General features: G+C 42.0%; 1 protein-coding gene across 1 annotated transcript in view; it reads right to left on the reverse strand.

The window, feature by feature from the left end:
* The window catches only part of RYR3 (ryanodine receptor 3), a 361,766-nt gene that overhangs the window by 228,608 nt on the left and 109,394 nt on the right, over positions 1–23,764 (reverse strand). Inside the window, exons 17-19 of the mRNA XM_060002247.1 lie at positions 18,803–18,936; positions 16,740–16,981; positions 8,469–8,661 (exon numbers count right to left, since the gene is read on the reverse strand). Coding sequence (XP_059858230.1) covers positions 8,469–8,661; positions 16,740–16,981; positions 18,803–18,936 — 569 coding nt within the window. The remainder of the gene's footprint in view (positions 1–8,468; positions 8,662–16,739; positions 16,982–18,802; positions 18,937–23,764) is intronic.

Raw genomic sequence — 23,764 nt, forward strand, 5'->3', positions numbered from 1 at the left:
TGTGGCTTCTGTGGAATGTTCTCCGTGTGGCCCGGGCCATCATACCGCTTGGCAGGGTGAGATTACCTTCTCATAAGAGCTTCCTGGTATTTAAGTAATTCAACCTTTTGGGTGGGCTCCAAGGTACGCATGCCTCATCCCAAATTCTGTCCCAGAATGAATAGGGTTGTTACACTCAGGGCCTGTTACACTAATAATACACTCCACAAACAAACCACAGTGAGAAGGAAACTAAGGAGGCACATTCATAATAGTTAGAAAAGAGAGCACATATTGACTTGTGGATTTTATTAGTAATTACTCAGGCTGCTTTTGACTTCACTGTGGGTAAATCAAATTGAAAAAGATTTTGCTCTCCAATGACCGCTGGCAAGGACAGCCTCATCAGGTATCATTAACAACATAGTCTGTAATTATAAAAATAATTGTGGGGTCACAAATTCAAGACAAGGACCTCGGTAAAGACCGAGGAGGAAAATGGAGAGGAATCTAATTTAGAGTCCTCACAGAAGTTGAAAGTAAATATGAGAAACAATTCTCAATGTTTGTATGATGAGGGAAGAATCTCTTTCTAGATAGGAATAACCTTGTACCTCGCTGGGAGGGACACTATGAAACTAGGCAAGTACTCTACTATATTGGGTGAAAACAATAACTTCTTTTCAATTTTGTTATTAAACACATTTATTTTCAATAAGGTACTTGGATTAATATCTTGTTTTCTCTTTCTAGCTTTTCATACAACTGAACTGAAGTAGCACAGAGAGGACGTGCTGGGTTTCAGCACCAAATCGTACTTTACCAACTGACGTAAGAGTAAGTACTGGTATATTGATCTCATTTGCTCATAAGTGAAAATAAAAGAATTGGCTACTCCAACACAGGACCAGCACTGACCCTGAGCAAAGACTTCGTGTGACGGGCTGGATGTATTTCAGTAACATGTATTTCCCAAGTATGCAACCAACTGTGATTCCATCTCTCCTCAGACCATATCAGGTTCTGAGAACCAAAGACAGGAATATGACACAGGTGATATTTTCCTGATCGAAAGGAGGCTTAAGAAACATCAAGTCCCCTGATATAACTTTTCAGCTTACCCTCATTCAACTGCTACGAGCAAGAGGTTCTTATGTCTAAGCTGTTAACTTTTCACGTCAACGCATCTGGATCCCTAGTTCTTAAATTCTCTCAGCAGTTGTGCCTTCTAAATGGGTTAAACGTCTCATCGTTCTTATCCTGGAACTCTGCTTCTTTTCTCCTGTGCACTGGAAGGATGCTGGCCTAGACACAAGATACTAGAAACGTCTTCTATATATGAATACCTTTGAGCCCCCTATCTCTTCCCCTGCTAGCCACAATCTTTGCAAAGAGAAGATTTCAAAAAATCCCCAACAACAAAAATCATATCACACTCAAAATTTCCTATCTCTTTGACCTGAGGAGGAGCGAGTGGATGAGTTAATGATTAAAAGTCATGCAACGTCTGAGATCGGATATACTGTTTGCTAAACACAGAATATGCAGAGAAGTCCACTAGCCAGCAGACTGGCAAAGACCTCTCCTCCGGAGATTTGACTTCTAGCTAAGCACTTCTCTCAGATGAGATGCTTGGGAAGTAGGTGAGCTTTCTTTGAAAATTAGTGAAACCCAGTGAGTAGGATATGGTCAAAACAAAGAAAAAAGGGAAGGGCACTGATGCTGGGTGACCAAGGCCATTAACTACCCAGGAAAATGCAGTCCTGAGAACTAACTGCTCAGTGACCTTGCTTCTCCAGAGAAGGCACTGAGCCAACAGGTCCAAATGCTGTTATGTTGGATTTAGATTTCTGCTCATTCTCTTTACTTCCGGGGAATAGGGTGGGAAAGATGTACAATGGGGCTTCTGCTGGTTTTCCCCCTGATTGCCAGAGGGTCTTTGTTCCAATCAGTTTTCTTTGTGTTTACAGTGCCTCTGTCTTTCAATACCACTTCTTGTTTTCTACATGCTCCCTATGGATAGAAATAGGAATGATACATTCTATCACACTTCAAAGGGGAGAACTGGGGTGAAATTCTCATGGAAATATTCTCAGCACAGAGAAACACAGGTAAAGAGCACTCAGCTCTTTAGAATATAGTTCCTAAGGCTGATGTTAGAGTCTCTGGCTTAACCTGTGATGGGCGTATTTACAACCTTAGTAAGGTTTTACTATAGTGGTTCTCCATTTGTTACAAGAACCTCAAACAATGAAAATGCTTAATTTCAATATATTATATCCATCTACATGGGTATGTTTATAAATATGTCTATATATGTGTGTGTACATGTGTAGGGAAGTGTATACTGTGTTGCTATGTATGTTTTCAAACATACATTACAGGCGTACCTTGGAGATATTGTGACTTTGGTTCCGGACACCACATAAAGCAAGTATCACAATAAAGTGAGTCACATGAATATGTTGGTTTCCCAGTGCATATAAAAGCTATGTTTACACTATACTGTCGTCTGTTAAGTGTACAATAGCATTCTGTCTAAAAATAATGTACATACATTAATTAAAAAATAATGCTGTTAGAAAAATGGTGTCAATAGACTTGCCCAATGCAGGCTTGCCACAAAGCTACAATGTGTAAAAATTGCAATAAAGCAAAGCACAATAAAACAAGGTACACCTGTACTGTATACCAGCAGTCCCCAACTTTTTTGGCACCAGGGACTGGTTACGTGGAAGGCAATTTTTCCATGGACAGGGGTTGGGAAGGGATGGTTCAGGTGGTAACACGAGCAGTGGGGAGAAGATGAAGCTTTGCTGCCCACCACTCACCTCCTGCTGTGTGGCCTAGCTCCTAACGGGGGTTGGGAACCCCTGCTGTATAGTATGTATGTTTACATATCTGCGTCAAATTCCAAAAGTTGAATATCATATCCAAAGGATAATTCTTTATTCCTAAATAGTCTATTTAACTGAGACAGAATGAAAGTTGTATCCTTTTTTGGAAAATATATGTATATGCCTTGATTTATCCATCTTCCGGAGGTACTGAGACCTATCACAGTGGTATCACTCTGGAAGTCCCATCAGTTGGATACTAGAAGCTCTCAGATGGATTTTTTGTGGTCCCAGCTTTAAGTGTCTGCTCTCCACAACTCTCCTCTTTTCATGGCCCTTTCCAATGGAAACCAGCATGATTCTAACTGTATTGACTCTAGTCTCCCACTCAATCACTTACGATCTCCTTAACAAGCAGGTATCAAGAATTGCTAAGAAAGTTTTGCGACAAAAGAGTTATAATGAGGTCTTGCCTTACAAACGTTAAAATGTATTGTCAGACTAAAATAATTAATACAGCATCCAACTGGTACAGGAAAGGGGCAACAAATACATGGAGGCTAAACAATACACTACTTAATAAACAAGGGATCACTGAAGAAGTCAAAGAGGAAATCAAAAAATACCTAGAAAAAAATGACAATGAAAACACGATGACCCAAAACATACGGGATGCAGCAAAAGCAGTTCTAAGAGGGAAGTTTATAGCAATACAATTCTACCTCAAGAAACAAGAAAAATCTCAAATAAACAACCTAACTTTACACCTAAAGCAATGTGAGAAAGAAGAACAATAAAACCCCAAAGTTAGCAGAAGGAAAGAAATCATAAAGATCAGATCAGAAATAAATGAAAAAGAAATGAAGGAAATGATAGCAAAGATCAATAAAACTAAAAGCTGGTCCTTTGAGAAGATAAAAAAAATTGATAAACCATTAGCCAGACTCATCAAGAAAAAAAGGGAGAAGACTCAAATCATTAGAATTAGAAATGAAAAAGGAGAAGTAATAACTGACACTGCAGAAATACAAAGGATCATGAGAGATTACTACAAGCAACTCTATGCCAATAAAATGGTCAACCTGGGAGAAATGGACAAATTCTTAGAAATGCACAACCTTCTGAGCCTGAACCAGGAAGAAACAGAAAATATAAACAGACCAATCACGAGCACTGACATTGAGACAGTGATTAAAAATCTTCCAAAAATCAAAAGCCCAGGACCATATGGCTTCACAGGTGAATTCTATCAAACATTTAGAGAAGAGCTAACACCTATCCTCCTCAAACTCTTCCAAAATAGAGCAGAGGGAGGAACACTCCCAAACTCATTCTACGAGGCCACCATCACCCTGATACCAAAACCAGACAAAAGTGTCACAAAGAAAGAAAACTACAGGCCAATATCACTGATGAACACAGATGCAAAAATCCTCAACAAAATACTAGCAAACAGAATGCAACGGCACATTAAAAGGATCATACACTATGATCAAGCAGGGTTTATTCCAGGAATGCAAGGATTCTTCAATATATGCAAATCAATCAATGTGATACACCATATTAACAAATTGAAGGAGAAAAACCATATGATCATCTCAATAGATGCAGAAAAAGCTTTCAACAAAATTCAACACCCATTTATGATAAAAACCCTGCAGAAAGTAGGCATAGAGGGAACTTACCTCAACATAATAAAGGCCATATATGACAAACCCACAGCCAACATCATTCTCAATGGTGGAAAACTGAAACCATTTCCACTAAGATCAGGAACAAGACAGGGTTGCCCACTCTCACCACTATTATTCAACATAGTTTTGGAGGTTTTAGCCACAGCAATCAGAGAAGAAAAAGAAATAAAAGGAATCCAAATTGGAAAAGAAGAAGTAAAGCTGTCACTATTTGCAGATGACATGATACTATGCATAGAGAATCCTAAAGACGCTACCAGAAAACTACCAGAGCTAATCAATGAATTTGGTAAAGTATCAGGATACAAATTTATGCACAGCAATCTCTTGCATTCCTATACACCAATGATGAAAAATCTGAAAGAGAAATTAAGGAAACACTCCCATTTACCACAGTGACAAAAAGAATAAAATACTTAGGAATAAACCTACCGAAGGAGACAAAAGACCTGTATGCACAACACTATAAGACACTGATGAAAGAAATTAAAGATGATACAAACAGATGGCGAGGTCTATCATGTTCTTGGATTGGAAGAATCAACATTGTGAAAATGACTATACTACCCAAAGCAATCTACAGATTCAATGCAATCCCTATCAAACTACCAATGGCATTTTTCAAAGGACTAGAACAAAAAATTTCACAATTTGTATGGAAACACTAAAGACCCCGAATAGCCAAAGCAATCTTGAAAAAGACAAACAGAGCCGGAGGTATCAGGTTCCCGGACTTCAGACTATACTGCAATGCTACAGTAATCAAGACAGTATGGTACTGGCACAAAAACAGAAATATAGAAAAATGGAACAGGATAGAAAGCCCAGAGATAAACCCATGCTTATGGTCACCTTATTTTTAATAAAGGAGGCAAGAATATACAATGGAGAAAAGACAGCCTCTTCAATAAGTGGTGCTGGGAAGACTGGACAGCTACATGTAAAAGAATGAAATTAGAACACTCCCTAACACCATACACAAAAATAAATTCAAAATGGATTAAAGACCTAAATGTAAGGCCAGACACTATAAAACCCTTAGAGGAAAACATAGGCAGAACGCTCTATGACATAAATCACAGCAATATCCTTTTTGACCCACCTCCTAGATAAATGGAAATAAAAACAAACAAATGGGACCTAATGAAACTTAAAAGCTTTTGCACAGTGAAGGAAACCATAAACAAGACGAAAAGACAACCCTCAGAATGGGAGCAAATATATGCAAATGAAGCAGCTGACAAAGGATTAATCTCCAAAACTTACAAGCAGCTCATGCAGCTCAATATCAAAAAAACAAACAACCCAATCCAAAAATGGGCAGAAGACCTAAACAGACATTTCTCCAAAGAAGATATACAGACTGCCAACAAACACATGAAATGATGCTTAACATCACTAATTATTAGAGAAATGCAAATCAAAACTACAATGAGGTATCACCTCACACCAGTTAGAATGGCCATCATCAAAAAATCTACAAACAATAAATGCTGGAGAGGGAGTGGAGAAAAGGGAACCCTCTTGCCCTGTTGGTAGGAATGTAAATTGATACAGCCACTATGGAGAGCAGTATGGAAGTTCCTTCAAAAACGAAAAATAGAACTACTATATGACCCAGCAATCCCACGACTGGGCATATACCCTGAGAAAACCATAATTCAAAAAGCGTCATGTACCACAATGTTCATTGCAGTTCTATTTACAATAGCCAGGACGTGGAAGCAACCTAAGTGTCCATCGACAGATGAATGGATAAAGAAGATGTGGCACAAATATACAATGGAATATTACTCAGCCATAAAAAAGAAATTGAGTTATTTGTAGTGAGGTGGATGGACCTAGAGTCTGTCATACAGATCGAAGTAAGTCAGAAAGAGAAAAACAAATACTGTATGCTAACACATATATATGGAATCTAAAAAAAAAAAAAAAAAAGGTTATGAAGAACCTAGGGGCAGGACAGGAATAATGACGCAGATGTAGAGAATGGACTTGAGGACATGGGGAGGGGGAAGGGTAAGCTGGGACGAAGTGACAGAGCGGCATGGACTAATATATACTCCCACATATAAAACAGATAGCTAGTGGGAAGCAGCCGCATAGCACAGGGAGATTAGCTCGGTGCTATGTGACCACCTAGAGGGGTGGGATAGGGAGGGTGGGAGGGAGACGCAAGAGGGAGGGGATATGGGGATATATGTATACATATAGCTGATTCATTTTGTTATAAAGTAGAAACTAACTAACTCACCATTGTAAAGCAACTATACTCCAATAAAAATGTTTAAAGAAAAAAAAGGAAAGGGGTAGAACAATGAACACAACAGTTGTCAACAGTATGAAGAAAAACAACATGCATAGTACAAGCCCAATTTAATTTAAAATTATTGAGATTATAAATAAAAAGGTAATATGGTTATCTCTGGGTGGTACAATTATGGGCTGTTTTTTTTTTTTTTTTTTTGACTTGCATTATTCTTGTAAAAGGGAAAAAAACAACAAAAAAAGAAAAAAACTAAGTTTAAAAAGGTAAATCACAAACTGGGAAAAATATTTGAAAGCAATAATAGTTTAATAATCTTAATATATAAAATATTGCCCCCCAAATTAATACCAGAAAGGCAGAGAACAGGGAATTTTAAAAAAATCTTGCGTTGAAATAACATGTAAGAACAATCAGCATAAAAACTGTTTAACCACATCAGTTATCAAACAAATAGGAAGTTAAAACTAAGACACAATTTTCTCAAATTGGCACAGATTAAAAATAACCCATAACAGTAAAAGTTAATGGGGAACCAATCAGTTGGGTATTCCCATATGTTACTTTAAATGATACTACAGGCTGAAATTCTTTATCTGAAATTTTTGGAGCTGTGTTTCAGACTTCAGAATGCTTCAGATTTTAAAGAAGACAGAAAATAAGACGTAGTGTATATTAAACAGAACTTCCAGCTAGGTGAGAGGCTGTACCCCATAATCAAACACATACATTTTTGCTGTTAAGCATGAAAATATTCACAAGAAATTGAATACACGAAGGACCGAAAACAGCCTCATTTCTGTTGATGCCAGTTTTTTACACAAAATAAGTTCGGGTCGGAGTTTGCAGTGAAATGAGTTAAGAAAAAAATGTATGGTTTTCAGAGTTTTTTAGGTTTCAGAATTGTTGATAATGAATTCTGAACTGTTCGTACAATCTTCCTGAAAATCTCTTTGGCCACACGATTGTAAATTTAGACTTTAAAAAGATTATACCTTTTGACCTCCTTCTGGGAGGAACTAAACAGAAATGCAGACAAAAGAATTATCCTCAAGGATGTTCACGATAATTTCATTTATAACAGTAAAAAAGAAATCAGCAGGGAAGACTAACATAAAGTAATGGTTATACTGTGGGACAGCCAAATGAAAGGATATTATTGGCCAAAAAAGTCATTTCGAGAAGGATACTTAATAACTCAGGAAAAGGCTCTGTACTTACTGCTGAATGAAAAAAAATCAAGACAAAACTTCATTTTTAGTGTGATGTCAATTAAAAAATACATATATCTGTAATATAAAAGACTTGAAGAAAATACACCAAAATACTAATAGAGATTAGAACTAAACATTGGGATTATGGGTGATATTTACTGTCTTATCTATATGTTTCAAATTTTTTTGTAATGAGCATGAAATACTTTTTACAATTATTAAGGTAATTTTCTACATAGGATTTATCTTATTCATCTTACTATTTATCGGAGGACATAACATAAACGCTGGCAGGAGGTACGTGTCCCACAAATATATACACGTGACTCTGAATCGCTCCTCCCCTTTCACCATCGCTTTCTTCGGGGAGTTTGGCTTATGGTGCTGAAGCCCCGGAGATTACCACACTCGCCAGCTCATAAGAGTGGTGGGAGCTGGGGAAACAGCTACTCTCCGTGAGATCACAGCCATAACTTACTTGACACCTGCTGAAAAGCTCACCACAGGGAAGAAGAGCCCATCTGTGTTGAAGTTCTCAAACATCCCCTGCACAGGCTGCCCGTTGATGCGGAAAGAGATGCTGGGTGCTCCGAGGTCCAGGCAACAGCTCACCACGTCGTCCGACTTCAGGAGGTGCTGGTTGATGGAGGCCACGGCTCTGGGTATGCGGCCTGGTGAGCAAAGAACAGGAAGAAGGTGTGTGGGACTCTGGGGAGATGCTCACAGGTGAGGTGAGCAATGAGAAATGGTTTCCTAAGCTTTGTGAACAGGCAGCCCAAGACGAGATGAGTCCCAGAGGAAAGACTCAAGCCGCCAGGAATGAGAACAAACAAGAATTCAACCCGTTCAACGTGTGCTCAGATTCTGGCCTGGTGTCTGAAGTAACGGGCAAACCACTTTGCTGGGTGTGGCTCCTAGAGTGTGTTATGTCTGTGTGTTTATTCACAGATGCCCCAAGATCTTGCTCTCTTCTATTTCCTCTAATACACATTCATTATAAATGTTAATTGTGTATACAGAAAAGTATAAACAAGGAAAAAAATGTTACAATACATGTTCTTGACTTTTTCACATATATTTAAATATTCACCCAAACTGGGATAAGGTAGATTTTGTAACTTGTTTTTTCTACTTATCACATTGCAAATATTTGATTGTATAATGGAATATTCATTAGAAACTAGATTTTTAATAGCTTCATAATACGCCAGGAAAAGGCAATTTTTAAAAAATCCCCTTATGACTATGTGAGTTCATAAATTTTGTACATATATCTATGCTATGTAATATTCCTAATCTTAGTTTAGAACTCCTTTTCAGTGGTTACTGCTATTCTAGTAATAGATTCCAAACTAAGTGGTGGATTTTAAAATAGTGAAACTACTACATTCTCCTTAATAAAAAAATGTAGGTACCCCCTTGTGGTTGTTTTGGTTGACTGACAAAATCATATTGTATTCCCTCCCACCCTTCCACAAACAGTAATGAGGCTCTACCCTGTGCCACATGCTGTACTTGGGGCTGGGGATCAAAGACTGAGGATCCAGTTCCCACTCCTAAGAAATCCATAGTCTTGTGGAAAATAAACATTCAAATAAAGAACTACAATTCAGTATAACTATTGGAATGAAGGTGTACATGACGAGATGCCTTTAGAGGTAGAACAAGGTGCAAAGTCAGCCTGGGAGTATGGAACAAGTTAAAACTGGAAGAATGAAACGTTCACCAGATAAATGAGAAAGAAACGAGCATTCCAGACAGCAGGAACAGCTTATGCGAGAGGAGTGTATGAGTGTATGACATTTGCAGAACGGCTAGAGTTCGGTGAGGCTGGAATGTGGGGCTTTATGGGAGCCTGATGAGGGGTGATAGGGGAATAAAGGATGTAGAACTTGGACCACCGGCACGGCCACGGGGCAACAGCACCTAATATATTCAATGCATATTGGCAGATTAGCCTGGCATGGCCTCAGACTCTGTTTTTACAACTTTATACCTTGTTTCATCACTGAGGATGAAGAACAACTTCCTCATTGTAGGACCTACAGTCAACACTATTTAAAACAAAACAAATCTAAGCAAACTTGATGAGTGTGTAGGTTTGATACCTTTCCAATGTCTCCATTTGACAAGACTGAGTCCTCTCAGCTCCTTTTACGGAGTTTAGATATCCCAGGGTCCCAGAATCTTTCCTTCCTTATCATATTCAAGTCTGTAATTGGTATTAAAACTCAGCAAACTCTGCCATAATGGCCTCATTCTTAAGACTTCTTGTTTTCCCAGTAAAAACCAATCTTTCCTGCTTCAACTATTTCTTTTTCAATTAGTTTAACTTCTGGAAAATATCACTGGAGTCATTTGCACCAATCCTGAGAGATTTCCATGAATTTGGGAAAACCAGGAAATTCTCGAAATGCTGGGTTGGACAACTACCTTTAAAAGTATCGAGATCCTTACTGGATAAAAATACAAATGAGGAGGACCTTTAGCTTTCTGAGATCCACATCAACTAGGACAAGACTGACAGGGTTGAATTGTGACTCCAGGGCCCTCTCGTCCCACCCTCTCACAATTCACTGTTGGTTTTTGTGCCAGTCTGAGCCTCAGCCAGTAAAGATGAAGAGCACCCTTCACGGGGGATGCTCTTCATACGGCACTGCTTTGATGCCACCTGAGACTGAGTTCTGAGCGTTTAGCCTTCAATATGCCGTAGCACCAAGAGCCTTACTGAGGAAGGATGGCTGGGAGTGTCTCTCCTGTCCAGTCTGCTCTCTCATTTGAAAACCACCACCAGGACGAGAAGTTATGTCCTTGTGGTGAAGGACACTGTCTTTTAACTCCCGTGTTCTAGTAGAAGTTGCTGCTGGAACATTTGCTAAGAGCATCATAGGCAAATCAAAATCATAGTCTGAGCCTTTTTTTTTTTTTTGCAGGACGCAGGCCTCTCACTGTTGTGGCCTCTCCCGTTGCGGAGCACAGGCTCTGGACGCATAGGCTCAGCGGCCATGGCTCACGGGCCCAGCCGCTCCGCGGCACGCGGGATCTTCCCGGACCCGGGGCACGAACCCGTGTCCCCTGCATCGTCAGGCGGGCTCTCAACCACTGCGCCACCAGGGAAGCCCTATTGTGAGTTTTCAATAAACTATTCCATAGAGAGTAACTGGAAGAGCCTGACACATTGCAAACCACAATAAATGCTATTACTATTGCTTTTATAACTCCAGACTTGTTAATTACTAGGCTAACAGCAGATAAGCTTACCCGAACATTGTAGGGATAGTATGTCCTTTATAATATTGGGTAAAAATAACAATATGGAGAATCATAGCATTGAGGGCTGAGTCTAGGAAAGTGATTTGAAAATTGAGTTACTCAAACCAATAAATCCCTTTATTGAAAGACTGTGCTCAAAAACTGTCACTTTCAAATACATGTACGATATATTTGACACTTTTAGCACAACCAATAGAAACGTGATGCTGTAGAAAGGAAAAGTAAACATGTCACAGTTTTTCTAAATCGCCTCAACTGCTTTTCCAGGTATTAGGAACTCTGAGTAATCATCGGACCACCTACTGAGACAGTCTGGGAAGTCTTGTGGCCTCTGCTACTAGCTTCTTCTGCTAGTCTGAAGAAACCTCCCCTGACTTAGAGGCTCAGGACCACCTGAAGGTGCCAGGAAGCTTGGAAAGGCTGTTCCAAGCCTAGCGTTTTTAAGATAAAGGGCAAAGCCACTTTATCATATGCCGTACATCTTCTAATGAACCCAAGGGTGTAATACTGAGGGATTTCATCTCTCCTGATGAGTAATGTAGACAATTGGAAACACTGTCGCTCAGCATTTCCATCGCCCCACGCACCGCAGAGTTTGGCATTATAACGTAAACACAAATATTCAGGCAATTGGAAAGCGAGAAGATCCAAATACATAAAAATGCTGGTGTCCTACGGCTACTCCTTGACCCCTCTCCACACAGCGTTAGGGTTGGAAAAGTCCAAGTCACAGTAGGGTGTGTTTTGATAGATGAACCGATACCCTGGAGCTCATCTTAGTAGGGAGATACGTAAAGACCCTCTCATCCAAGTTTGACTGTAGAGCTAATTTTTCCTCATGAGTCAGAAGTTCTAAGAAATCAGGAAATACAATTTCATTCCATTCATTTACTTTCTGTATCACTTATCTCTTGGGAAGGTGAATTCCTTTGCTTATTCCAATTCTGCAAGGGAAAATGTTGCAAAAAGGGAAGGGTAGGTGTGATTTCCTCCTGTGAAATTGCTCCCTAACCAGTGACGTACTATATAGGCTGCCTTGAGCCAAATTCACCCCCGACTGCAGTTCTGAGAGGCTACGTATGTAAAGGCTACATCAGGAGGGAGAAAATGATAAGAAAAGAGCCATTCCTCCGAAAGGAGAATCACAGTGGCTGGGCTGACTCAGGAGTCTGTAGGGAGGGCTGGGCAGGGCTGAGATGGGGGATGTTTGTACAGCTGTGCTTGAAAGTGACTTCATAGGCTCTGGTGGCTAAAAAGACCGATTAAGGCTGCCCTCCCCCTACCCAGAGAAAAAGCTCATTCATATTCCCAGGATGTCACTTTAAAACTTCCTTTCCCATTCAGCATGGAACCTGGGATCTTTTCCCCCTCAGGATGGGGCTAATCTCATGATCTCGAGTGAGAAACTCTGGACTTGGTCCTTATGATGACGGTTGACTTCATAGACACTGAAGGAAGGGAAATCATATTTACTTTGCATCTAGTGTGTGTCAAAAAATCCACATCCCTCGTTTCATTTAAATTTCCTAAGAGCCTTGTATCATCTTCATTTCGTCTGAGGAAACCAAGTCTCTGAAACCAAGTCTTTTTGCCTGGTTAAAAAACCCAAATAAGTGAAGAGCTGGGATTCAAACCCAGGCATACCTCCAAAGCCATGCTGTTCCTTCTTGAACTTCTCTACTGACAAAGTGTTAAGGGCTCTGCCATTCTTTCCAACTTCGGCAACATCCTCTGTGCTTTAATAAGTAGTTAATGACCAGTTCAAGGCAGTGGCTTAATTTGTGCACATAGATAAGTTTAAAGGTAACGGACCATCCATGTGCCTGCAAATGGCATTATTTTGTTCTTTTTAATGGCTGAGTAATATTCCATTGTATATATGTACCACACCTTCTTTATCCATTCCTGTTGATGGACATTTAGGTTCCTTCCATGTCCTGGCTATTGTAAATAGTGCTTCAGTGAACACTGGGGTGCATGTATCTGTTCCAATTATGGTTTTCTCCGAGTATACGCCCAGGAGTGGGATTGCTGGGTCATATGGTAGTTCTATTTTTAGTTTTTTAAGGAACCTCCATACTGTTCTCCACAGTGGCTGTATCAATTTACATTCCCACCAACAGTGCAGGTGGGTTCCCTTCTCTCCACACCCTCTCCAGCATTTATTGTTTGTAGATTTTTTCATGATGGCCATTCTGACCCACGTGAGGTGATACCTCATTGTAATTTTGACTTGCATTTCTCTAATAATTAGTGATGTTGAACATTTTTTCATGTGCTTTTTGGCCACCTGTATGCCTTCTTTGGAGAAATGTCTATTTAGATCTTCCACCCATGTTTTGATTGGGTTGTTTGTTTCTTTTGATATTGAGCTGCATGAGTTTTTTGTATACTTTGGAGATTAACCCCTTGTCTGTTGCTTTGTTTGCAAATATTTTCTCCCATTTCTAGAGACTGTCATACTGAGTGAAGTAAGTCAGACAGAGAGAGACAAATATCGTATGATAACACTTATATGTGGAATCTACAAAAATGGGTATAAATGAACTTATTTACAAAACAGAAGTAGAGTCACAGATGTAGAAAACAAATTTATGGTTACCAGGGGATAAGGGGGGGAGGAATAAATTGGGAGATTGGGATTGACATATACACACTACTATACATAAAATAGATAACTAATAAGGACCTTCTGTATAGCACAGGGAACTCTACTCAATACTCTGTAATGGTCTATATGGAAAAAGAATCTTAAAAAAAAAAGAGTGGATATATGTATACATACAATTGATTCACCTTGCTGTACACCTGAAACTAACACAACACTGTAAATCAACTCTACTCGAATAAAAAAAAAAAATAAAGGTAATGGACCCGGGCATTTACATCTCAAGGAAAAGAAGAAAAATTGTCAGACCAGTTTCCACTCTCTCTCCCTAGCCACCCTCCATTCCCTCCTGTAGTAAGTTAAAGCGTCACTTCACTTCATTTCTACATCAGACAATTACCCTTTCATCAGATAGTCCGGAATTCACTGCTGTCCTGGTAGAAGCCATTAACAGAAACCTTATTTCTTCTGCTGGAGCACACGATGACATATCCATCTGTAGTGCCTTCTGCTAGATATATGTTCCCTGTGTGCTGCTTGGAGAATTCAGAATGATGCCCAAACCCAAGGAAGCTTTGTGTTTTAGTGAGCATGAAAGGTGCCAATTTTGTAGATGCTGGTTTCTCTACATCTCACCAGATGCTGAAGGCTGAGGGGTGAAGTCCCCCCAATGCACCTATACGGAGTTATATTACTATGTGAATAATGTTCAGAGAGCCACAGTCAGCTTTTGAAAAACTGAATCCCAAGCCCCCTTCCCCTGTATTTCCAATCAGATGAGCCCTTGCTAGTAATGACCATGTGGGCTCAGCACATCTGGCTTCCTGGTCTTGAGCGGACAAGAGGAAAGAAGGGAACACTGTACACTCCTGGGCACCGTCCACTCCTGGAACAATATACAACTGGATGGATGTCCACGTCCTGAAATGCACTGACAGCAGCCCTTTCTGGATGTACAACGAGTGGGTCGTCTGTCTCCTGACTCACTGATGTATTTATTCTGCAGACTTTACAAAGGGATATGCCATGGAGGGGCACAGAGGGCTGCAAAATCTAGAAAAGATGGGGTAAGTGTTTTCCTTTGAGAATGGTTAGTTTGTCTTCGAAACTAGGGGCCATTTTGCTTCATCCAAGGGTCTTGGTGACTTCGTATTTCCTTAACCAATCCAGAGTTCTTGTTAGGTGCAGCCTGGGATCCAGAGAATACGCTTGGCTCGTAGTGAGGACAGGGCAGGAGCTGAGTGGCAACCAGCAGGCAGGAGGTAATGATTTTCTCACCTCAATCCCACTCGTTCCCCCACAGATTCAATTTTATCAAACTCAGGAGCTGTAGATGTGTGTGAGCATAAGGACTCCTTCTTTTCAAATCACTTCCCCGGAGACAACTTCCTGAGAGCCTTATGCCATCTGATGATAATCTAGGCTAAAGGCTACTATGACCGTATCACCACGGAAACAGTGGCTCTCACCACGGAAACAGTGTCTCTACGACGGGGCTCTGAGAACCAAGAGGAGAAGATCCATCCCCACCCCCCATGAAAATGGAACCAGGGAAGGTTAAGCTGGGAGGATATGAGAACAAGACTGCCATTTCCCTCTAACCCATCATCCTGCCCTTTTGTACCCACTTTTGTCTGTACCACACTGTCTCCTGGGCCACACAAAAACAGACACAGACGATTTCTTCCCATAAATGATCCCAGATAAAGAAGTACCTAAATACATACGTTTACACCATTCCTAAAAGTTAAAAAATGTTTATACTGAATATAAAACAGCACAAAATTACAAAAAAAACCCATACTGATCAATTGAAAGTAAAGACCAACGATAAGAAACATGTGACCAGGACCTGAGCTACTGGTTTTAGCTGGAAGCTAAGGGAAGAAGGAAAACATGATGGATAATGTAGTTCTCAGATACAAAAGAAAATACATAGTTTTGTCCTGTGGAGACAAACTTTTCCCTGGTACTGGATTTAAGGAGAAATGTGTGTCCTGGTTCCTTATGTAAGACGCATGCAGCACAACGCTTACCTAAGGAATTTCTATAAGGGACACAGTGTCTCCAGTTGCAGTTTTACAAAAGGTACAGTAAGACACACTGTGGACAACAGATGGGAGGAGTAGAGCTTCTGCTGTGGGTGAAAGCCTGAGGGTTAGTTTTCCATTTTCACCCAGGCAGAAGCCAACCCATTCGTCCACAGGCACAGGCCATGGACATGCTTTGGGGAAAGCATCAATGTCTATATAAAAAAAGGAAGCTTTGAATTCCTTTAAGAGATTAGCATCTACTGTGTGTCAGGCACAGACCCAGACACCTTACAAAGTGTATCATGAAGCAATATGTTGCATCGACAGAATGACGGACTTGTAGTCAGATGTGGATCCGTCCCAGCGTGATTGGGAGTAAGTTAATTAAACATCTTTGTACTCAGTTTCCATGTCTGTAACATGAGATCAATATTATCCACCTTAGGGAGTCACCGTAAGAATGAAATGAGAGAAAAAATGTACAAAAGATATGTAGCCTACTGCCCAGTAAGTAAATGCTCAGTCTTTTTCTCCTTCCCTGTTTACGCATATAATCTTGACAAGTCTATGCAATTAGGATTGTACAGAAGCAGACACTGAGCTTGAGAAAAGTTAAGTAATCTGTACTAGACCATGCAGCTGAAGTACCAGACTCATGGTTTAAATGCAGGACAGTCTCATTTCAGATGTGATGCTCTTCCTGCTTAACCACCTAATTAGTTGAGACTTGAGTCTATATCATTTCAACAAGAAGTGACCATCTCAGTTTGAACAATTTGAGCATCAGTCATCCTCAGGAAGAGATAAGGGGCCAAAGCTTTGGCAAGGTGCTCACCTGACCAAAGGTGAAGTCCATCAAAGCCATAGGAGTACAGGTCATCACCAACACCGTTGCCCCCCCATCCTTCTCCGCCTCCGGGGTATGGGGCATAGCCTGAGGAAGAGGCCCAGCCCACCCGCAGGTGTGTGGGCTCTGCTGTGAGGAAGGGGTCCACCTGGTCGATGATTAGTTCGAAGTACCACTTCTTGTACTGTGCTGAGCCCTCAGCGACTCCCAGGAAGATGTTTGGCCGAACACTGAAATTAAACATGGGACAGGTGGCATCTACAGACTCTTAAGAAGTAAAAAAGCAAATTGAACGAGACCATAGGAGGCATCGGCCCAAGTAAACCAAGGGCAAGAGCAATTTTGTGATTTTTATCTTGTTCTAAAGTACAAAAAGCTTCGAGCCTCCAACACTGGATCAAGTTCTTAGTGGGAGGTGTCAGGACAACAGTAATTCCCTTATAAAATATAAAGGATATCTCTTCAAATATTCTATTCAAGGCAACCAACATTTACTGAGTGCCATCCACAGGTAAAGATGATGAAAACATCATACAGAGTTGCATGATTACAGACCCTTGTTTCCTTCTCTAAGTGAAAGAACTGACTCACTCAAGTTCCATCTTCTGGTAAATTGGTTTAAGGACCCCCAAACCATTTTCATAGCATCAGCTTTTCCCCCTAGGCCTTATTAATAACAATGGCCTCTTGAAAGCATTAAGAAGTCACTATTAGAAATAATCCAGACAGAGAAAGAGAAATACTGCATGGTATCAATTACCTGTGGAATCTTAAAAAAAAAAAAAAGAAAAAACAAAAGAAAAAGTCCAACTCCTAGAAAGAGCAGAAAAGTGGTTTCCAGAGAGCAAGGGTAGGGTTGGGGGGATAGGGAGAGATTGGTAAAAGGGCGCAACGTTCACTTATAAGATGAATAAAGTCTGAGGATTTAACATGGTGACTATAGTTGATAACACTGTATTGTATAGCTGAAATTCACTAAGAGAGTAGAACTCACACGTTCTCATTAAAAAAAGAATGGTAAATGTGTGAGGTGCTTGGATGTGTTAATTAACTCGATGGGGAGAATCCTTTCACAATGTATATGTGTACCAAACGATCACATCGTATATTTTAAATATCTTACACTTCTGTTTGTCAATTACACCTCACTAAAGCTAAAAAAAAATTCAAGCTTGATGACAAAAAAGGTGGAGGGGGTGTGTGGAGACATGACTATTAGGCAACTTTGTCAAGGGATAGAGGTTTGAATGTATCCAGCAGAAATGGTTAAAAAGCTTGGCACAAACTACTTGGAGTTGTCCTGGTTGGAATCCTACTCTTAGAGGTCCACTGGCCTGGGCTGGGGCTATGTCAGTTTCGGGTTCACAGGGGAAAAACGAGACTGGTACCCAGCAGAAAGTCTGTGTGATGCCTGCAGACCAGAGCCTGCTCTACACTTCTGAGGGGAGGTTCTTTTCTCACATTGCAGGGTAGAGAGCGGGTCTAGGTGGAAAGTTGCTGAAGTTGGTCCCTAGTCCAGGCCCAGTGAGTTCATGACTCCTATGTGGCCGCATGTATGGACCAGTAGACCAGGGTTCTGCATGGGCCCGTGAACTTCATCCTGGCCTTCACAGATGGCCCTGGGGTAAACGGCCACGTGCCAGAGGACACAAGAAATCATGGTCTCAACATGGGACATCCACTCTATTAAAAGATTTTTAGAAAAAAGTGTTGGTACAGCAAAATAAAAATAAATACGTTAGGAAGAAGGTGTAAGAGATGCATTAATGTTTAATATAAAACATGGTAGACCCCTCTCTCAAGGCCAAATTCTTTAGCTCTCAGATGGTATATTTACTCTACCTTTGGCTGCTTTACAGGAGAAGTTTGACAAACTCAGCTGAAGGGATTGGAGTACAAGGCCCTGAAAAAGTACACATTTGCCTGGTCTCGTCTTACGCGGCTGCATCAGCACAGAAATGATGGGCAGGTGGCTTTGGAGTTGAGATCAGCCCTCTTCCTTTCCTTTCTGGGGACAAGATGGGCATTTGGAATGACGGTGGTGGCCTTACCTTGTCACATCGTTAATGAGCCGCGTCTGCAGGAGCAGGTTTCTCTGGGGCAGCAAGTTGTCACAGATCAGATTCTGGTTGGCTCTCACTGCGACCCCATTGCAGAGACAGAGGGAACACAGCACATCCAGAACCTGCAGCAGGACACACGCCGCCAGACCTTAGGACCCCTGGGAGGGCACAGCAGGCAGGACCTGATGGCCACAGCACGTGAAGGAAGCAGGTCTCGTGAAGGTGGGGGCCAGGTGACAGGTGCGAGGACCTGTTTAGAGTCAAGAAAGCTGCACCTGTCTCACCAGGCATGAGTGAGGGATGCCCGGGAGCCTGCTGCCCCTCGGGAAAATGAGGCTGGGCTTCTTTCTAACTGCTCTGCCCTAGTCTTGTGCCCCATCCCTCCAAACTAGGCATGGCACCTGTGCTCACTGTTCTGTTAAAGTGGGTAAGAGTCTGAGCTCTGAAGACAGCCTGTCTACGTTAATATCCCAGCCGGGGCCAGGACTAGGGAGAGGTGAGTCATCTAGGGCACAAAACCCAGGCACAACTTCCTCTCAGGGTAGGTGCTAGAAGGCCCTCTGTGGGCCTCAAGCTGACACTTGTGCTCCTGCCTGGCCCTGGGGGCCCTCTGCAGAAGATCAGTAGGCATTCATACAGTGCTTCCTGAAACACACTGCGATTCCCATTTGGCTACGGTCCCTTGCTCAGAGCAGGCTTGGGACTCACGTGGGTGGGGTAGAGAGGAGAGCAGGGCAGATTCCGAGTCTTGGGTCTCTTGCTGTGATATTATCAAAGTTCACTAAGATACCCTTATATTCCTAGAAATCCCGATTCAGAAACATTTCACCTACCATTTCTCCCCCTTAGAGTGAGAGCAAACCACAAGAGCAAGCAAACCAGGCGGCCCCTGAATCTACCAGACCCGTCATCATGCACTGTCCCTAATCCACATCGTTCTCCAGCCACCTGGGAAGTGGGAACAGCCTCTGGCCGCTTCCGCCACGTGCTGGCCTGTCTGCCCCGCCTTCTAGTGCTGCGGCCTGATTCATACAGATTTTGTGTTCCTATCGTGGCAGAGCAAGCTGCTGGGCCAGGCACTCTCCTCCCTCTCCCCGCTACGGGGAGGACTGTGCAAACAGCAGGGGCTAAGTAACGGCCAGGACTGTGGCAGGCTGGGCTGACAGGGAGGGGGCAGCCGCAGTTCAGTCTCACAAAGTGACCACCGAAGACTCAATGCTTGGTGGGGTTGGATGGCTTCAGGTTGTTGATGGCATTTGTATCCGTAATTCTCACAAACTAATTTTCTACCTGACTCCCTGCATGTCAATTTCATTCCAGATAAATACAAAGTACAATTACGGGACAAGCAGAAAAGAGCCCCAAAGGCAGTTTTACGGAGGATTCTCACCATTACCACTCCGTGAAACATATTGACTGTGGCACTGGAAATCCAGAGGATAATTTCCCACTCTAAGAAAAGAGCCATAGATGGCCAGGAAATTAAATACTTATCATCCAGCCTATCACACATTTTCATCTGTTTTGCCTTGGAGTGACAGCTGTAGGAGCCTTGCTGTCACAGCCGGAAGAAAAGCAGAGCTTAATCCACATACAATAGGAACAGTGAGAAGAAAAAAGCCTCGGTGAAAAGCACACAGACTAAGGGAGTAGTATGTCGCCTACAAATAAATGATGCCATAAATGTGCTGACATCGTTCAGGCTTTGTTTTAGAAGGCATTTCTTTGGGTAAAATGGGAAATAGGGGCAAACTCCCTTTTCTGAAAAAGTTTAAATGGGTTCTTTTAAAAGTGAAGGGTGCCGGCAATTCCGCTCCTGGGCATATACCTGCAGAAAACCATAATTCAAAAAGATACATGCACCCCAATGTCCACTGCAGTGTTGTTTACAATAGCCAGGACATGGAAGCAACCTAAATGTGCATCGACAGAGGGATGGATAAGAAGATGTGATACATATATACAATGGAATATTACTCAGCCATAAAAAAGAATGAAATAATGTCATTTGCAGCAACATGGATGGACACAGAGATGACATACTAAGTGAAGTAAGTCAGACAGAGAAAGACAAATATCATATGATATGACTCATATGTGAAAACTGTTTTTTTAAAAATGATATAAATGAACTTATTTACAAGACAGAAGCAGACTCACAGATTTCAAACACAAATTTATGGTTACCAAAGGGGAAACGCGGAGAAGGGGATAAATTAGGAGCTTGAGATTAACACCTACACACTACTATATAAAAAATAGATAACCAACAAGGACCTACTGCACAGCACAGGGAACTCCATCCAATATACTGTAATAACCTACATGGGAAAAGAAACTGAAAAAGAATGAATATGTGTATACGTGCAACTGAATCACTTTCTGTACACCTGAAACTAACACAACATTGTTAATCAACTATACTCCAATAAAATTTTTAAAAAAGTGAAGGGAGTATAGATGGGCCAGTCCACGTGGGGGACATGCACACAGTGCTAGAGGTCATCTGTACTTTCTGACAGAGAGGGAGCATCCCAGTGACCTCTGGGATGAGTGGCTGGCTGTGGCAGGTACTGCCCGGTGGTCACCAGACTCTGCCTTCTTGTCCTGAGCAGAGAGGCTACATTTCCCAGCCTTCCTTGCAGTTCTGTGGGGTCATGTGACTGAGTTCTGCCCAGTGGAAAGTGGTGGATGTGATGTACACTGCTTTCAGGCCTAGCCCCTACCCTCCCTCTCTCTTTCCAGCTGGATGTGGAGATCAAATTACAAATCCCAGGGGTCTCCTTATTGGGATCCAGCAGCGCTGGCCTCACCTAGGAGCTTGCCAGAAGTACAGATGCTCAGACCTACCCCCGGACTTACCAGATCAGAGCCTTCATTTTATCACGATTCCCAAGAGATTCATAAGCACATGACAGTCTGTGAAGTCCTGTCCTGGGGGACAGTGGGGCCGCTACACAGAAGGAGCCTGTGTTTCTGAATGACCACACAGCACGGAGCCCTCCCACTGGCCGGCCTCAGACAATGACTTCACTGTGAGAATTTGGGGTTGTCTGTCTTAGGCATCAGGCTCCTCTAATCTGTACACTGGCCCAACTTGAGAATTTCCCTGGCCCACTTTGTGGATTCATTTGCTACTTAGTTGTACTCATTTTCATCAAAGACACCACATTTCATCTAAGATCCTCTCTTGTGCTTTTAATCTCCATTAGTCACTACCCCAGACACAGGCTCCTGGGGGAATTCTGCTTTAAAGGTAAGAACTAGGTATTGTACATCCATGGACATATCATTTGGCTGTTGCAGTTTTGTCCTCAGACTTATCTATAAAAACAATTTAAAAAAATGCAAAATGTACTTAATTCTGTGAATTTTTGGTCAGGTTGTATATTTGAGAAATGAGTGCTTTGCTGCCCCTGAGGAACAGATTCTGTCCTCGCTGTGGATGCGCGAACTGGGTGGTTGGGAACGCGTCTACATTGGCTGCCTGGGAACTCGGAGGTGATTTTACGGAGCTACTGTAGCAGGTCTGTGGGAGTTAATGGTTTGCTTCCCTGTGCTCTCTTCTGCACCGCCCCCTCCTGCCCCAAATCCCCACCCCAGGTTAACTTTTCAAGTCTGATTTATACCTTCTCAGGACCAATGATATTACTACTTTACCATGTATGTTTCTCACAGTGGCTCCAAATCCTTGTGAAACAAAGAAGATAATAAAACATATTAATCTGTGATAACACTGAGCAGGTTTGGAGTAAGGTAGGTTGTGGGGGGACAAGTGAAAAGGGTATAGTTTGCTTTTATTATTACATGCTTACTCCATGGAAGAATTAGAGGGTAACTGTTATAATTTTCAGTAATTGTTCTTTTTACCCAATAACATTGGTGCTACCAACATAGTAAGTGTGTTTCTTACTACTAATAGCCATCTGTGGGATGAGATGAGACTTGTACGTATATGTGAGCTACCAGCCAATCATTCAAGGTGAGACAGGAGTAGATTCTGGCTCTACGCATCACTCCTCTAATTCATTCATTACACCTTCAACAAACATGGATTAAATGCTTGTCGTGTATAACGTATGAGCTGGGCACTATGGGGTTTACAAGGTCCCTGCTGTAAAGGAACTGAATCTCTGAGAGAAGTATACATGTAATATAAGGAAAGGCAGAGTGAAAACACCATGTAACAGTGTGCACAGTTGTACAAGGATTGAGGAGAGGAGATCATATCCAACTGGGATTCAGAAAAAGGTTCATGGAGGGGGTGGCATCTGAACTAAGTTTTGAAGACAGATGTAGTTTTGATGGTTTCTGGAAAAGCTGAAAGAAGCCATCGCAAAGCTGGTTATTTACTAAGTGTGTTCTGATCGTAAAGCAGCCCTGGGAGCGACGAAACGAGGGCAGCTTTCCTGTCTGAGGGCTCCTCTTGACATGTGCCCATAGCTCGTGGCTCAGGCCACAGGTTACTCGGGTGCTCATCAATTACCCTCATTACACTTTGCAGACAGGAAGGAACATGTTGGAACGTAGCGAAGCTGGGCTGAAGCAGGGGCCTCATGCCTGCTTTTGATTTACCACATTTGGGAAAGCAATGACAGCCCCCAGATATTTCTTTTTGTTCTCTGCCAGGCAATTTCACAGATGCTAAGGACCACAGCTCTTTTTTGTTGTTTCCTAAGGACGATACATGTCATCCAAGCAGGGCTACGGAGTCTTGTTCTCCTGGACCACCTGAGACACGTCTCCGATGTGCAGCGCCCCCATCTGATGGCGAGCAGAGAGGGCCAGTGACCACGCTGGGTTCTCTCCTCTCCACATGAGCCCAGCGGCCATCCCTCACATCCAATTATGCCATCTGCTCTTGAAATGCACCCCCTCAGCCTCGGAGTACCTGCCTGCTCGCTAACAAGTCATCACGGCAACCCCCATATATGGGGCAGATGTCGAAGG

Source organism: Delphinus delphis, chromosome 2, assembly GCF_949987515.2.
Source record: "Delphinus delphis chromosome 2, mDelDel1.2, whole genome shotgun sequence".
Lineage (NCBI taxonomy): Eukaryota > Metazoa > Chordata > Mammalia > Artiodactyla > Delphinidae > Delphinus > Delphinus delphis.